This window comes from Grampus griseus, assembly GCF_964374135.1.
Source record: "Grampus griseus genome assembly, chromosome: 5".
Lineage (NCBI taxonomy): Eukaryota > Metazoa > Chordata > Mammalia > Artiodactyla > Delphinidae > Grampus > Grampus griseus.
The window spans coordinates 135628091-135645395 of record NC_138998.1 but is presented as its reverse complement, the minus strand read 5'-3'; the positions used below and the strand labels follow the sequence as shown (position 1 = coordinate 135645395).

The 17305-nt window shown below is 41.2% G+C and overlaps 1 protein-coding gene across 4 annotated transcripts in view; it reads right to left on the bottom strand.

The window, feature by feature from the left end:
* TTC3 (tetratricopeptide repeat domain 3) overlaps window positions 1–17305 on the bottom strand; it is a 141034-nt gene that overhangs the window by 8669 nt on the left and 115060 nt on the right. For all 4 annotated transcript variants that reach the window (XM_082654211.1, XM_082654214.1, XM_082654213.1 and 1 more), the window contains 7 exons: window positions 12864–13003; window positions 11292–11360; window positions 10228–10324; window positions 8439–8539; window positions 3980–4070; window positions 3471–3572; window positions 765–1102 (listed from right to left, as the gene is read on the bottom strand). In XM_082654211.1, coding sequence (XP_082510337.1) covers window positions 765–1102; window positions 3471–3572; window positions 3980–4070; window positions 8439–8539; window positions 10228–10324; window positions 11292–11360; window positions 12864–13003 — 938 coding nt within the window. The remainder of the gene's footprint in view (window positions 1–764; window positions 1103–3470; window positions 3573–3979; window positions 4071–8438; window positions 8540–10227; window positions 10325–11291; window positions 11361–12863; window positions 13004–17305) is intronic.

The window sequence follows — 17305 nt, the reverse complement described above, 5'->3', positions numbered from 1 at the left end:
ATCTATGGTTTCTGGGGGGGTGGGAGGGGATGAATGGGGAGACTGGGAGTGACACATACACACTACTATATACAAAAGAGATAACTAATAAGGACCTACTGTATAGCACAGGGAACTCTACTCAATACTCTGTAATGACCTACATGGGAAAAGAATCTAAAAATGAGTGGATATACGTAAAGGTACAACTGATTCACTTTGCTGTACACCTGAAACTAATACAACACTGTAAATCAACTATACCCCCCCCCCACCGCCCGCCAAAAAGGCAGCTCTCCTCACCCTCGTAAGGACCCCTTTGTAACATGCGCACACACCTGACTCACTAGCAGATTACAACTAGCCTTGTCAGCCTCACACTTCTAACGAATCGGAGGTGCTGTCCAGTAAGGTGTAAGTTGCTGTTGCCTTCTTTGCTATATGTGGGATTTTTTTCCCTGAAATAATGTAAAACTAATGTTTTGCACTTCATTTAGTGATTCCATAACTAGTGTTGGAGAGTTACTGAGTTCATCTAAATCTTAGCAAACTGCCAAGGGTTCTGATGAGTACTGATTAACCAGTGTTCAATGTTTTCAATCTATTGGTTTGAAACTGCTCACTTCTATGTTTACAAAAGGAAAAAGTGCAGCGCTTGTCTTTCTGAGTAAAACAATTATGCAGTTCTTTCCACTTCAGCCCCTAATTGGCTGTAATGTTATCTAATCAGGAAACCTCAGTTCAATAAAGCACTTAACAGAGTTGCAGACATTTTGGATTCGTACCTGCTGTAACAGGGGAACACCACTGATAGGTGCTCAATAATACTATTGAACGGTTTCTTTGGAGACTGGCTTGAGCGGGTGGCACGTCCTGGAGCACCAGGTAACTTCTGATCAGCCACCGGGCTTGGCTCTGACCGAGCTGCCTGGCCGGCGCTCTCACACTCTGGCAGCCGGCCGGCTTCTGGCTCACAGGAGGGCGACTCCACTGGGCCATCAGTAGCAGAGACCAGACTTGATTCCTCGGGAACTGCTGTTCGGTCTCCAGTCCTGTGACTTGTGGAAGTGGAGGGGCCTTGATCATCATGGTCTGAAGACTCAGGAAGTAACTTAGGATGAATCTACAAGGAACACACCACAGTGGCTGGATCACTAAGAGTGATATCCGTGAACAAAGACTAACAATTAAGCACAACTATAATAAAACCTGGCTGCTCAAGTGCACAGTATTTGAATTACAACGAATTAAATGTTTTGTTCTTAAAAATTGCTGGCCACCTTCTCTTTCTCAAAATGAGCTCTTCATGGCCCCACACTGCTGGCTTCTGTCCCATCCGCTGGGCCCCTGGCTCAGCTCTCCCCGCAGCCCTGCCGCCGTGCACACCTGAAGTGCTGCTGCCCCTCATGTTGTCAGAGGTGCAGCCTCCACCCCACCTGTGCTACGCCCTCTTGTCCCTCGGTGACTGTGTGCTCACTGAGGATAATGCCCACTTTTTTTTTTTGGCCACGCAGTGCAGCATGTAGTATCTCAGTTCCCCGACCAGGGATCGAACCCACGCCCCCTGCAGTGGAAGCGCAGAGTCCTAACCACTGGACCACCAGGGAAATCCATAATGCCCACTTTTAAAAAGATTCGAGTCTAGAATATCTTCCTGAGATCCAAATCTGCACATCCAAACTTCCTAATGGGCAGATCCACGTGGGTGACTGATTCCAAGGCCACTCAAGCCCTACGTCTTCAACGCCAGCCTCAGGGCGGTCTCCTCATCCTGCTCTTCCTCCGATGCCACTTCACTGACAGAAACCCAGAGTCATCCTCAAGACTGTTGGCCTTACAATCTCACAAGCAGCACCATTTTTTTTTTTTTGCGGTACGCGGGCCTCTCACTGTTGTGGCCTCCCCCGTTGCGGAGCACAGGCTCCGGACGTGCAGGCTCAGCGGCCATGGCTCACGGGCCCAGCCGCTCCGCGGCATGTGGGATCCTCCCGGACCGGGGCACGAACCCGTGTCTCCTGCATCGGCAGGTGGACTCTCAACCACTGCGCCACCAGGGAAGCCCCAGCACCACTCTTTCATCTGACCTCCTGCACACCCCTCAAATCTGTTCTCTTCCCTGCAGCCCCGCTGCCTCTCTGACCTGGGACACGGCTGGGGGCAGTGAGCTGTAGCTGGTTGACTGGAAATCGCTCACTCAGCTCCCTCTCCCACCACATCTCCACACTGCAGTCAAGCTGATCGGCAAGTACAATGTTCATGTCGTTCCCTAACTGGAAATTTATACTGGCTTCTTAGTGACCTGAGGAGAAGTCCACACTGCTGAACACACCTTACACCTTAATAAGGCTCCCTTTGTTCCGGCCCGTGGGCACGAGATTATAATCTTTCTCCCTATAGCCCCCTTTGTCATCGTGGACTCCTTTTACTGCTATGAAAGGAGTGTATTCTTTTTTTTTTTTTTGAGTGTATTCTCTTTTTGACCCTGCAAACATCACACCACACACCCCTCCTCAAACACACACCCCCTTTTACTCCTTTTGCCTGGTTAATTCCTATTCCAGATCTCTGACTCACTGAGACTTCCAACAGCGGAGCTTCTGCCGAGGCCCAGGCCTCTGGGTTAGATTAGTTCCTCCTAATTTATGCTGCCATGGCATTCTATGTTCCTGTGAAAAATCTTGGCACACTTTGCTTATAATTATAGGCTTAAAGTCTCTCTTTCCCAAACCCATAGGCACTTTGAGGGCACAGACCACATCTAATCTTGACCACTAAATACCCAATGAATGAACAGCAGAGAAATGACACACAAAGTAAATCGTTTTTAGGGGTACTTATTACTCAAGCTCCTGGCACACTGAGAGTTCTCAAGGAATCTTAAATTTTAAAATTACATAAGCTCGAGTTAAAAATTAATGGTAAAATATTCTGTTGATATCTAATGCTTTTCCCCCTTCCGTATCTGCTATAAGAACTTGGAAACGCTATAAATAAGTGATCTTTAATTCTAAATAAAACTCTTTCTTACTCAGTTCAATGGAGAGAAAAAACTTTTTCTATGGAGAGAAAAAAAACCGGTGCTCAATAGAAAATTTAATCAGTCCAAGGTGGCTAAGCTTTTTAACGTTTTACACCATTTTTTTTTTTTTTTGCAGATGAATCCACGATAAGTATGAACGCTTAGTGTGCAAGGTATTGGGGAAAAAAGGACGCTCAAGATGAGGCTTCTGACTGCAGCTCCAGAGCCTACAACCTAAGACGCTGAATGCATTGACAGGAAGGGTCACAGGGTGAGGGGCAAATAAGGGCAGCCCTCACAGGGCTTAACCTAGTACTTAATGAAAACATTAAGGCAATTGTTAAGCCATCTCATGCCCACTCCCAAAACAATAACAACAAACTGCTTTTGGCCAGTTAAGAAAGAAATTGTGCTTCACTCCTTTTCTGTTCTCTTTCCTTCAAAAAAAAAAAAAAAGATGTAATAGACTTACTGTGTTACAGGGAGGAAACGAAAGCTCAGAAATCTGCACTTTAGAAAGTTCACTGAGCCGAGAACCATTTTTAATTGCTTGAATTTGTTCTTCAAACTGAGACTGTAGGTAGAAGGAAAAATGTTAAGTTTTTCTAACGAATTCCAAGAGAAAACCACAGCTGTCAATTAATACTTTTTTTCCCCTTACTATATATACATAACAAATGCTCAACCGTTTTCCAAGAAATATAACTGAATTGCAAGGAAAGAAGTTCAAAATAAGTCCTTATTAATCAGAATGCTCTACAGCCTTATCAAACATAACTTTTCTATCTTAACAATCAAGGGCTGAGTTTAAAGAGAGTTAAGAAGATAGCATTTCGTTCATGAAAAATTCTTAATTACAACAAAAAATAAATATTGTCTTTAACAGCTCAAAAAAGAAATAGTTTCAATATGACATGACCTCCTTAGAATTTTAACCATCACATAGATTTTGACAGAATTATAAAATACCTTATAACTTACCTTTGCTTTCTCAATTTCTTCTCTAACATTAGAAAGAAATGATTCCCATGAATGTATGTCAGATTCCATGACAGGATATGCTGCAGAATCACTGAGAAAGTAGAAAAATTTATAAAACTGCTAATGTCCACTTAAAAATTTTTTTAAATTGAAAGCACTAAAGTACAAATGAAAATAAACATTTAAACACAAGAGAAACATGATCACACACAATAAAACAACTATTTTTAAAGAACTGTATATCTTACAGTCACTACACTTTAGGAAACTTTAACCGTTGATCTAATCCAAATCCCAAAACTGGTAGGCAGAGAGCAAATATTCTCCTGAATTTTGTGGGACTCGAGGGACATTGTTCCAGCTAATGATTAAGAACTCTCCAGACAATAGGGGCTTCTTAGACAATGGGTGAATTTCCAGGATGTCCGGCCCCCTTCCGAGAAGGAGGGAGATAAACAAAATGTAAAAAAGGTGTCTGTCAAAGACCAATCGGGAAGCTGGGGACAAGTTCCCTCTCTGGTCCGAGCCTAAGCCGGGACCAATCAGCAGGAAAACACAACCAAATCTATAATTTACATACGGGGAAGTGGGAACCTATAAAACTGACATATTCGCGCCCAAAAGGGTTCCTTCTTCGACCTCCTGCGTGAGGACCAAGGAACCCCGGTGCACCGGCCTTCAATAAACCTCTTGCGTTTTGCATCGGCTTCCGACTCTTGTTGTTTCCTGGGCGAGTCGAAACTCCTAGGAGACCGCGAAGGTCTAACAATTTGAAGATCAGACACTCTGCAGTTGGCATCTTCATATTTAACATCAAAGGCTATCTTTGTATTGAAAAACAAACCAAAAAAAAGGCAGCCTGGAAACATCCCAATAAAACCCTCATCCCCATCTTTTTGTAAAATAAAGGGTGGGTGTCTAACAGGCTATGTTAAACTTCTCAGCACCTCATGAATCTGCTCCACTGAAAGTGACAGATAAGCTTTCTACTCCCAATTGAGAAGATCAGGAACACTACCAATCTGCGATGGTGTCAGTTCTCAGTATACGTCTTAAAGAAAAACCACAACATTGCTTTTACGGCTTTCCTCTTCTGCTATCCTTGGTGGAATGAGCAGAATTAGCACAGAAGCCCTAAGAAAAAACGCCGTGTACTGTGAGGCTTAATAAGGAGTCAATACCATTAGATAAAATGAGGCCTGAGATATCTTTGTTTGCCAGATGCACCACAACGCATAGCCCACAGCTGTGCTGCATACTGGCAACTGAACACCACGTGGTCTCAGCCTCAGCTGTACTAGTCCTGTAATCTGAATCAGCGTATCAATTTACCTTTTCTTTTTTTTTTTTTTGCGGTAAGTGGGCCTCTCCCTGTTGTGGCCTCTCCCATTGCGGAGCACAGGCTCCGGACGCGCAGGCTCAGCGGCCATGGCTCACGGGGCCCAGCCGCTCTGCGGCATGTGGGATGTTCCCGGACCGGGGCACGAACCCGTGTCCCCTGCATCGGCAGGCGGACTCTCAACCACTGCGCCACCAGGAAGCCTCCTCAATTTACCTTTAATCAGAAAGGTTTTCTCACCTTTCTGAAAAAAACTTAATCTTGAAACATGAAGGAATAAAGAACTATACAATAAAACTGTTTTTCCATAACCCATAGAATCTCTGGTTTAACACTGAGGGTTTGAAATTTAAATCAAAAAGCACTAGGAATTAAGAATTCAAAACCTGTGTGTTTTGAATTTGTTTATTTTTGTTTTTATTTCCATTTCTCTAGGAGGTGTGTCTAAAAGGATCTTGCTGTGATTTATGTTACACAGTGCTCTGCCTATGTTTTCCTCTAAGAGTTTTATAGTGTCTGGCCTTACATTTAGGTCTTTAATCCATTTTGAACTTATTTTCATGTATGGTGTTAGGAAGTGTTTTGCACAGCAAAGGAAACCATAAACAAGATGAAAAGACAACCCTGAGAATGGGAGAAAATATTTGCAAAGGAAGCAATGACAAAGGATTAATCTGCAAAATGTACAAGCAGCTCATGCAGCTCAATATCAGAAAAACAAACGACCCGGGCTTTCCCTGGTGGTGCAGTGGTTAAGAATCTGCCGGCCAATGCAGGGGACACAGGTTCAATCCCTGGTCCAGAAGATCCCACATGCCACAGAGCAACAAAGCCCGTGCGCCACAACTCCTGAGCCTGCACTCTAGAGCCCACGAGCCACAAATACTGAGCCCATATGCCACAATGCCCACGTGCTTTAGAGCCCGTGCTCCGCAACAAGAGAAGCCACGACAATGAGAAGCCCGCGCACCACAACCAAGAGTAGCCCCCGCTCACCGCAACTAGAGAAAGCCCGCGCATAGCAACGAAGACCTGACACAGCCAAAAAATAAAAACTAATAAATTTATAAAAACAAAACAAAAACCAAACCCAATCCAAAAGTGGGCGGAAGACCTAAATAGACATTTCTCCAAAGAAGACATACAGACTGCCAACAGACACAACGAAGGATGCTCAGCAGCACTGATCATTAGAGAAATGCACATCAAAACTACGATGAGGTATCACCTCACACCAGTCAGAATGGCCATCATCAAATAATCTACAAACAGTAAATGCTGGAGAGGGTGTGGAGAAAAGGGAACCCTCTTGCACTGTTGGTGGGAATGTAAATTGATACAGCCACTACGGAGAACAGTATGGATGTGCCTTAAAAAACTAAAAATAGAACTACCATATGACCCAGCAATCCTACTACTGGGCATATACCCTGAGAAAACCATAATTCAAAAAGAGACACGTACCACAATGTTCATCGCAGCACTATTTACAATAGCCAGGACATGGAAGCAACCTAAGTGTCCATCAACAGATGAATGGGTAAAGAAGATGTGGTACATATATACAATGGAATATTAGCCATAAAAAGAAAACAAAATTGAGTTATTTGTACTGAGGTGGATGGACCCAGAGTCTGTCATACAGAGTGAAGTGAGTCAGAAAAAGAAAGACAAATACCGTATGCTAACACATATATATGGAATCTAAAAAAAATGGTTCTATTGAACCTAGGGGCAGGACAGGAATAAAGATGCAGACGTAGAGAATGGACTTGAGGGCATGGGGAGGGGGAGGGTAAGCTGGGACAAAGTGAGAGAATGGCATGGACATATATATACTACCAAATGTAAAACAGACAGCTAGGGGGAAGCAGCTGCATAGCACAGGGAGATCAGCTTGGTGCTTTGTGACCACCTAGAGGGGTGGAAAAGGGAGGGTGGGAGGGAGATGCAAGAGGGAGGGGATATGGGGATATATGTATTTGTATAGCTGATTCACTCTGTTATACAGCAGAAACTAACACAACACTATAAAACAATTATACTCCAATAAAGATGTTTAAAAAAACAAAAACAAAAACCTGTGTGTGGAATATGATAAAAGGACCAGATGAAAAGTAATCCCATGTGCAAAAATCTATACTGAAAAGTGCTAAATGCTAGACTGAAGGAGACCCTCTAGGATTCCCAGGTAAACCTTATTCCAAAAACAAAGCAAAAGAAAGAAAAGCAGGTAAAGATTACAGAGGGTTGAAAAAAAATGACCAGATATAAATATCTTTTGAAGTGACATGCCCATACTCTCCCATTAAGACTGTTAAGTGACTATTCTTATGGAAGGCAATTGTTTAAAAAGCCTTAAAAATGTGATCTTCATTCCAGAAATTTATTTATTGCATGGAAATGATTAATAATTTAGCTATAAGGATAAAACTTTAGCTATAAGGATACTTGCTACAGTGCAGCTTTTATTAACAAAATGTGCAAACAACCCAACTCTCCCACTATAGTGGTGTTTAATAAATCATGACATGTTTGTACACTGGATTACTATTTAACCTTTTAAAATTAGGTTGGAGGGGGCTTCCCTGGTGGCGCAGTGGTTTAGAGTCCACATGCCGATGCAGGGGACACGGGTTCCTGCCCCAGTCCGGGAAGATCCCACATGCCGCGGAGCGGCTGGGCCCGTGAGCCATGGCCGCTGAGCCTGCGCGTCCGGAGCCTGTGCTCCGCAACGGGAGAGGCCACAACAGTGAGAGGCCCGCGTACCACAAAAAAAATAAAAAAATAAAAATAAATAAATAAAATTAGGTTGGAGAAGCATAATTATTGATATGAAAGGAGGATTCCTGTATACTACTTAGTGAAAACTATATATAATTTTTTTTCAAATACTTAATGGATTTGCTGCAAAATATTAACTAGTTATAGCTCAATTAAGAATTAGGATAATTTTTATCCTTTTTGTTTACATGTTTTGATTCTTCTATAATTGAATATCTATTAACTATATTAACTATTAAAAATAAACTAGTCCTAATGTAATTTTTTTCTTAAATCAGCCCTAACCTTTTTTTACCCAATGACACTTCTGGAAAGACACCTGCGACATCACAATACCTGCTCATTAGCTTCAGGTTCTTAAGAAATCCTTCGGCTTGTGACTCCATGTTCTGTAACTTATATACTTCCGTCTCCTTCCAGTTTTCGAGCACAGATACCTACCATTAGATTAAAGAATGTAAGTATTTTAAAACTAAAACTATTTTAAGGTTGGTAAAACAAACATTCTAAACCACTTTCAGGTTTCTCCTTAAATGACATATGATCAGAATCACCAGAACTTAATTATGTTATAATTTCTCTAAGGTGAACATGAATTAAAACTTTTGGATTTGAAAATAGAATAACAAGATGACAGTAAAATTATATACCTAAAATTATACTTTTCTCAGATATGAAACTTTCCACATGGCTTACTGCTTAAGCCATATACAAGCACAGAGCTAGGTTACCTACATGTATATACCTGGTGTGCATAATCTATGGTCCTGTTCATGGTGAGCAGAGGGCCAGGACCCTGCAGAACCACCCCAAGGCTGAACCCTACCGAATTTAAAGGCCTCGGAAACAGACTTGTGGTTGCCAAGGGAGAGGGAAGTGGGTGTGTGTGTGTGGTGGGAGTTTGGGGTTAGCAGATGCAAACTACTATATATAGAATGGATAAACAACAAGGTCTTACTGTATAGCACAGGGAACTATATTCAATATCCTGTGATAAACCATAATGGAAAAGAATATACAGAAGAATGTGTGTGTGTGTGTGTGTATATATATACACACACACACACACATATGTATAACTGAATCACTTTGTTGTACAGCAGAAATTAACACATGTGGTAAATCAACTATACTTCAATAATAAATAAATACAGAATAGCTGCATTAAAATAAAATAAAAGCCTCAGAGAAGCTGTTATCAGCAAGGGCATTAAAAGGTTCTAGGGCATGTTTTTAAAACTTTAGACTCTCTGCTGTGGCTCCCCGCACAAGCCAACTGGCCATTTTTGTAAAAGTCACTGCAGGAAATGTAGACCTGCCTTGTTTTAATCCAGGTGTCAGTAACCTTGACAGGGCCCACCAGGCAAACCTGCTTGCCAAATGGTGATAAATAGGAACTGAATGACTTGGGAACAGAGATGCAGGCATAGTATCGGTAAAGTAGAAGTACTTGGACTATTTTTCCTTCCTTTCTTTATAAAAGCAGCTGCATAGCTGATATTTCACTGGAAGACTCATGTTTACAGACTGCATAAGCTAAGCTTTTCCTTACCTTCCTAGAATAATCACAGACACATACCCAAATAAATAACATTTACTTCTCAATGAGAAAAACAAAGACAACCATATTTCAGGAACTAAATAAAATACAGCCAGAAGTCATTATTATTATTATGGTCTCAGTAGTTTCTCAAATAGTATACTGACATTGGTATATATTCTTCTGTGGGGAGGAGAGTATATTCTTAATAAATGGATTATTTTCAAGTTCCCTTTCTAGCATTGGCAAATAGATTTTATGGTTGGCTACTTCATGGTGCATCACTTGACTAAATATGATGAAGGCATTAACAGTGTAGAGCATGGAAAATGATTGAATTATGTTAAATAAGCAGGTTATAAGATGTGGTGTACACTACGAGTACAGCTAGCATGAAGGTAAAAAATTTTAAAGCTACAGGCAAGAAGAGAGTGGTTGTTCCAGGGAGGTAGGATTATGGGTGAAAGGATATCCCTCAGCCTCCACACTTCCCAGCAATGCTGTCGTGCCTCATGTGTAATTAAACACAAAGTAAACAAATGATATCCTGCCATATCTGTCAGTCACCAAGTGTCCTGGACTCACCTCTGCATCCACAGCCCTTTGAAGACTCTCTTCATAATGCTCTTTCTCTTTCTTTATACACTCTTCTATTTTCATTTTCTCATTCATAAATGTATTACTGCAAATATTAAAGAAAAAAAAACTTATTGAAAAAAACTTAATCAGTGAGATCACAAAGGCTGAAGCCAGGTTAACTTTTAAGTCATGCCACAAAAAGACTTACACATCTTCTAGAGAAACTTCTTGCCTAATATTTGACTACATAATGCAAGACTCACATGTGCTCTTTGCACTTTACAAATGATCGAAGGAAGATGTGAAATTAAAAGTGAGTATTGGTGGGACTGCTGAGAAACTGGTTCACCATTTTTATGCGGTTAGGTTAAGTCTAATCTGGCTACTGAGTCAGAAATTCTATTTTGACCCATATTACAAGGTAATAACCCAAAGGAAAAAAGTGATATGCACAAAGCTGTTCATGGCATTACGATTATAACAGCTTAAAAAAAAAACAAAGAAAAACCCGGCATGGACTATGACGTAAATGGAAATATGTGTATGAAACAATATTAAATAAGAAAAGCAGAATACAACTGCTTACTACTGAATACACTGGTTACCAGTATGTACAAACATTTCTATTAATAAAGGTTAAAAGGAAACTTTTTATAGGTTCATAACAAAAATTCTTTAATAAATCTTTAAAATTGTAGAGCAAGAAACTACCATAATATAGTTGAGACTGTTATTTCAAGTAACACAAAAGTTTTTCAAACACATTTTTAGTTTCAGGTTAATTCAAGGGAAAAGAAGAGTAATCAACAATGATAAATTCAGCACATTTTTTACACCGACAATGTGAAACAAAAGGAGAAACATCATAAAATAAAAATATTTAAAGAATAAATTTATTTAAATATTAATCTAAATAATAAAATAGAAAGAGAAATTTTAAAAAAGAGAAACATAATCATTTAAAAGAAACAGACAAGTAAAAATATATTTGGATGTCTCAATAAGTGCAGACTGTGCCTCTGGTATTAAAAGTATAATAAGATGTTAAAATAAATTTAAGCTTAATTTGCCTGATTTCAAAGGACTGGTCCAGAAGTAATTCACGTTCCTTTTCCTTTCCAGCGTTTTCCTGGGTATACCTACAAGTAAGTATAATCACCAAATTTTAATTAATTTTCAAAGGTTTTTAAAAACACGATCTCACACAGTAAATTCCTATATCCATGCAAACATTTCTTGAATTCTTTACATTTATTTTTGTTTCATTTCTAATATCTTCTAAATAGGCAAAGAATTTGGACCATTTTCCTTTTGGGAAAATTTCCTTCTACACCTGCAGGGCAGATCACCTTTTTTCTTCACTCTAAGTCGCACGTCTGCAGCAAAGATCCCCTGTCTCAGTCCTCTGTCAGGAGCACCTCCAGGGGCTTCAACACGAGACAGAGGAGTAAGGTGTTGGATCATCATCAGTTTAACAGTGGTTCTCTCTCAAAATGAAAACAGCCTTCTATTCTTTAAAACAGAACCTCGGGGCTTCCCTGGTGGCGCAGTGGTTGAGAGTCCGCCTGCCGATGCAGGAGACACAGGTTCGTGCCCCGGTCCGGGAAGATCCCACATGCTGTGGAGCGGCTAGGCCCGTGAGCCACGGTCACTGAGCCTGCGCGTCCGGAGTCTGTGCTCCGCAATGGGAGAGGCCACAACAGTGAGAGACCCACATACCACAAAAAAAAAAAAAAAAGAAGTGATGCTCTGACAGTTCTGGGTCTGAACCTTCAGAAGGGTGGGCAGCTTCCACTTCTGCACTCTTGGAAGCTCTTAGCCACCACATAAGCGGTCTGGCTACCATGATGGAGACCACATGGAGAGATCAAATAGATAGAAGAAGCCACATGGAGAGAGAGAAGGCCTGAAACTGCATAGGAAGAAAGAGGCCAAGTCACCCCAGCATCCCAGCTGAGCCAGCCACAAGAGGAACCACTGACAAGACCAGCAGAAGAATGGTCCGGCCAAACAGCCCAGACTGCAAGAGCAGGATCAAATAAAAATTAATTTAAGCCGCTGAGTTTCTGGTGTTTCGTTCAACAGTAGATAACAATTAAGGTGAGGAATCATATGACATATCACTGTTTAGGGAAAGAGGGGTTAGGAATGGATCACAGAGAATCTTAAAACAAACCTGGTCCATCTGACAACTGCCTGAATGTATTACCAAATCCTTCATATTACAGAACCAAATTTTAATAATTTAAAGATTCAGGATGGAAGTAATAAATAAAATGATCATCACAGAATCTTAGTGCTGGAAAGAACCTTAGATCTAGACAAGCCCCCTCATTTTACAATAAGGAAGAGGGGTTAAAGGTAATGTTCACAGTAAGAGGTGGTGCTCAGACTGGAAGTTGGTTCTTTGTTGATTTGCAGTCTTACCTTTATGTAATTTATCTGCAAACATGGTAGGTTTATAAAAAGTTTTAGGTGCAATAATTCCCCAACGGATGTTCTTTAAAATGAAATGAAAATACCTAAAATTTTCACTTTACTTGATATAGCTTGAAATTGAATATCAAAAACGAAAAACAACCCAAATATACCCCAATAATAAATAAATAAGTAAAAATCACTGACTTTCAAGTGTTACTTACATTTCACTGGCATTTAAAACCTTTTTCATCTTCTTCTTCAGTGCCTTTAGTCTCTCTTGGATTTCTTTTTTCTCCTGTTCCCATTTTTTAATTTCCTTTTCCAAATCTTCGAGGAACCAATCTAATTCTGTCTTTGAGATCTAAAAACATTTTAGAAAGTACCTAAATAAATGGGAAGATATACTTAAAAAAAAAAAAAAAAAGAACTTGAAAGACTATAATTGTGGTGGTGTGCTAGCTTAACCAATGACTCCAGTTCCACAGAACACACACTCAGGAGCTGGCTGTATGTGCTACCCTGGCCGAGGCTGGACATAAAGTCGCACAATACACAGCCTCAGCCCTTAAACAAGGATGGAGAGAGACATGACAGACTATCTGGTACTTGGGAAGGGCTTCTCAAAATCAGTGATATCTGATCTCTGTCTTAAAAAATGGGTCTGTCACATGGAGAATGGATTCCAAGTAGTGGCAACTGGTGAAGCAGAAGGTTAAAAGAGTAAGGCCTGTCTGTGCAAAAAAGCAAGAGGTGCTACATGGCTGGAGGACGAGGTGGGTGTTCAGAAGTCAGGGCACGGAGAATGGCAACTGAGGCACCTTGGGTTAAAATGATCAAGGGCCTTGTAAGCCATGCTAGGGAGTCTGGACTTTATCCTGCTGAAAACGGGAAGCCAGTGAAGGCTCTTAAGCAGGGTTGTGAGATGATGAGATTCCTATTTTAGAAAAATAACTGGAAGACAAAGAGGTAGACCAGAGATAAGAGGGTGCATGAAGGACGAGAACAGTGACTTTCACATTTTCTTGACTTTCTCTGACACTTTCTTATTGTGACCCACAATAGCAAATACATTTTAATAATTATCTACAGCATATGTATATACATGTATATGTATGCATGTGTATACACATAAAACTGAAAAAAAAATTGCCCTCACTTTCTGAGATGCCCCGGAGCAACTAAACCCGCGTGCCACAACTGCTAAAGCCCACGTGCCTAGAGCCCACGCTCCGCAACAAGAGAAGCCACCGCGATGAGAAGCCCGCGCATCGCAACGAAGAGTAGCCCCCCTTCGCCACAACTAGAGAAAGCCTGCACACAGCAACAAAGACCCAACACAGCCAAAAAATAAAAATTAAATTAAAAAAATCTCACTGCAACAGCCCAGGTGAGAGACAATGAGGATGACAGTGGTAGCTGTAGGGATGATAAAAAAAAATAAAGGAAACTTTAGAAGACTAGAATGGATAAGACCATGTGTCTGACTGGATATATGGTAAAGCAGAAGGTGACAGAGTTAAAGATAAGTTTCTACCTTGGATGAATAACTAAACAAAATTCCATTAACAAAAAAGGAGAATACGGAAGGTGTACAGGAAAGAGGGAAATTAACCTAGATATGTATGTTTAAATAAATTTATGAGTAAACAATAAAATATATAGAAGAACTTAATAATTTTGACCCTGCATCATTTTGATGGAACAGAGTAGAAATTTATAAGTGTTTGACAAAGACTACAAATCAAAGGAATAAAATTCTGAATTCAAACAGTCTTCCAACATAGCCACACAGAAAGGAATAACGTATTTCCAAGTTTTGCTGATTTACACATCTTCTAACAGGCTATTCTAGAGTGGGTTAGCACACCATCAAGACAGGTGTGTTCTGCTCCCCAAAGAACCTTTCCCAACAGGGCAAACTCCAACCCCATTAATATACTACCAACCAAAAGTCCATTCACCAATTAATTAGCTGTAACTTGGAATGCATTTCCCCATAAAAAGCCATGTTAGAAACATCAGTTAAATAGCCAACACTTCTCTTCCAAGAAGCTCACAGTTACAGTGGTTAGCTGAAGAAAACGAGCTCTACAGTGTTAAAGAAGGCAAGTTTCCAGACCATGAAGAGTCTATTTGGCTGTAGAAGAAATAGTCTCAACCGGGGTTCTGGGAGCAGGGACATGCGGTGCTAGAAAGACGAGGAGGAAAGCTAAGACTCCCCTCTGAGACGGTTTTGAAAAAGACTCTCGTCTGTCTTCAGCAGCCTCCCGTCTTCCTTTTGGCAGCGGGTTCCGCCCTCTGGGGGCCCTTCCTCCCTCAACACCCTCAAGTTTCTCTGGACCCCTGACTTAAGCCCACCCCCAGCCGAGGGCCTGCCAACTCCCAGGCATACTTCCAGAACGTCCTTCCTCCCCTTCCCTTGCCATCCCTCACCCCGAGGGCGCCTGACTGCAGCACGGCGCTCAGACAAACCACTTCAACCGGCCTGGAAGTATCCACGCTTCACTCTTCAGCCTAAATGATCCTCTAAGCTACAGGGAGTCTGCACACATGTTTTATTTGGCAAGCCCAGTACTTTTCGTTTGCTTTTCAAAATATAAATGTGTTATCTCTGCCTGGTCACAGAGGCTTTTGGTTTGCAACACCTGCCAGAATTTCAGGCAATATGACAAGGAGAAATGAAAAGCTGTTATCTTGATGCTCTGGACGGCTAGGTACAACACCAGTTGAGACAGCCTGCTTGGTCCGCTTTCTTACACAGGTGTTGCCTTTTGAAACTTCTTCTGAACCTACAAATTCTCTAAAAGTTTTATGTCATTTTTCGAGGTGTCATCTCTTCAGTGCCAGCAGATATACAGGCGGTGCATATGCTTGTAAGATGCCAGCCACTTATAAATGAACACGCTCTAGACTAATATTTCTAACATTACTATGTGAATCAGAATGGAGCAATATTTACAAGAGACTAAAAGAAGCACGTTTCAACTTTACTCTTTTCCAGTTTGAAATTCTACTAGTAACGACGACTGCTTAATGAAGTCCCAACTTCATTTCTGCTTAGGGAGCCTTTCATTTTCCACCTCTGACCAGGTTCCCTGTAGCCTGAATTTCCTGCTTAGGCTGAGAATGTGACCAGGTCACTGAGACATGGGTTCAGCTACAGAAACTTGGAGCCTCCTCCTTCAGAAAAGACAGTGTACCCTGAAGCCAAGTTACACAGACTCCCCGTGAAATACGGCTGTCTAGTCAAAAGAGGCATCAACTTACAAGGACATTTCTCCCTCATCAGCTTTCGACACCAAGGTTTCGGATGTTCCTGGGAAGCAGGTTTGCTAACCAGTCCGGGTCCTTAATGACTTTAAAGTCCCGCTGCAGGAGTAGGGTTGACCTCAGTGGCCTTGAGATGTGCAGGCCAACTGTTCTAAGGCAGCAGAGGTTCAACAGCTTAGTGACATTCCCTCCGTCACGGGGACGGTTCAACTCATTTTCCTTGCTGCAATCCTGCTGATCCTGAATGTGCTGAGTCATTACTGTGACAGGTGGCCACCATGCCTACTAGGCTCACCAGATCCTGTATTCTACTACATGACCAACGTCCATATGCACGCCTTGCTGCTGATGGCCAAGCCAAACTTGTTTCTTGCCTCTATTCTAAGCCAATGATTTCACCTAGGATTCAGCCCTTTGGCTGGGAGATGACGTACAACCTCAAGGTTATACTGGGACGTAAGAACCTACTTGGCAACAAGTACCTCAAGCAGTTCAGGTATCAAAAGGCACAAAGTATTATAAACACACACACACACCCCCCTACAGCTCAGCCATGAAAAATGCTACATGAGTTCATCTGCCATTTGTACTCACCACCCTTTAATGACATAGCTGGCCTAGGGCAGCTATCACGAGCTTGTCTCCGACTGCATGAAAAAGAATAATCTGAATGCCTTTCTTTGAAACATTAGAATAGGAGAAACAACAGGCTGTATACAACTGCATCCTGTATTTACACAGTTCACTGACATAATTATAAACACCTCTGAAAGTCTTTTTCTCAATTAGAGAACATTTGGTTTTTATACCTCTTTTTTTAAACCTCAACTATGTTTTAAAATAAATATTTGAAGTGCCTTCAGTAATATATATAATTTTAAAAATACAAAATAAAAAAGAAGGCTAAGTAAAGAAAACAGAATAAAAAGATAAGAATGATAATATAAAAACAGAGCCAGAGTAATATAAAAACACATGGCATGAGGTCCTAACCATTCTTCAGAAACAGTATTAAAACTTTCTGGCAGTCGAAGTCCAATAAAAACAAGCCCACTGCACGAAGACACGCAGATAGTAAAAGTGGAGAGAAATTACTTCTCAGGGCCTCATAAAGAGGACGCTACATAAAAGTCCTGGAAGATCAGCACAGCACCTGGCACTTAAGAAGCATCCAATAAATATTTGTCAAATGAAAGAATGGGTGATATCCTCCACTACATACTAGCAGTAAATAAAGCAACGATCTTCACACAACGTCCAGGCCTGATGGCCTTTCATGTAGGCTGACAGAATATGAAGACACAATTCACTAAACCCAGTTCTTCAGGGGCCCAGGTACAACTGTTTGATAACATCGGCGGAGCTCCTAGTCTGTACACTGAGATCCAAAGAT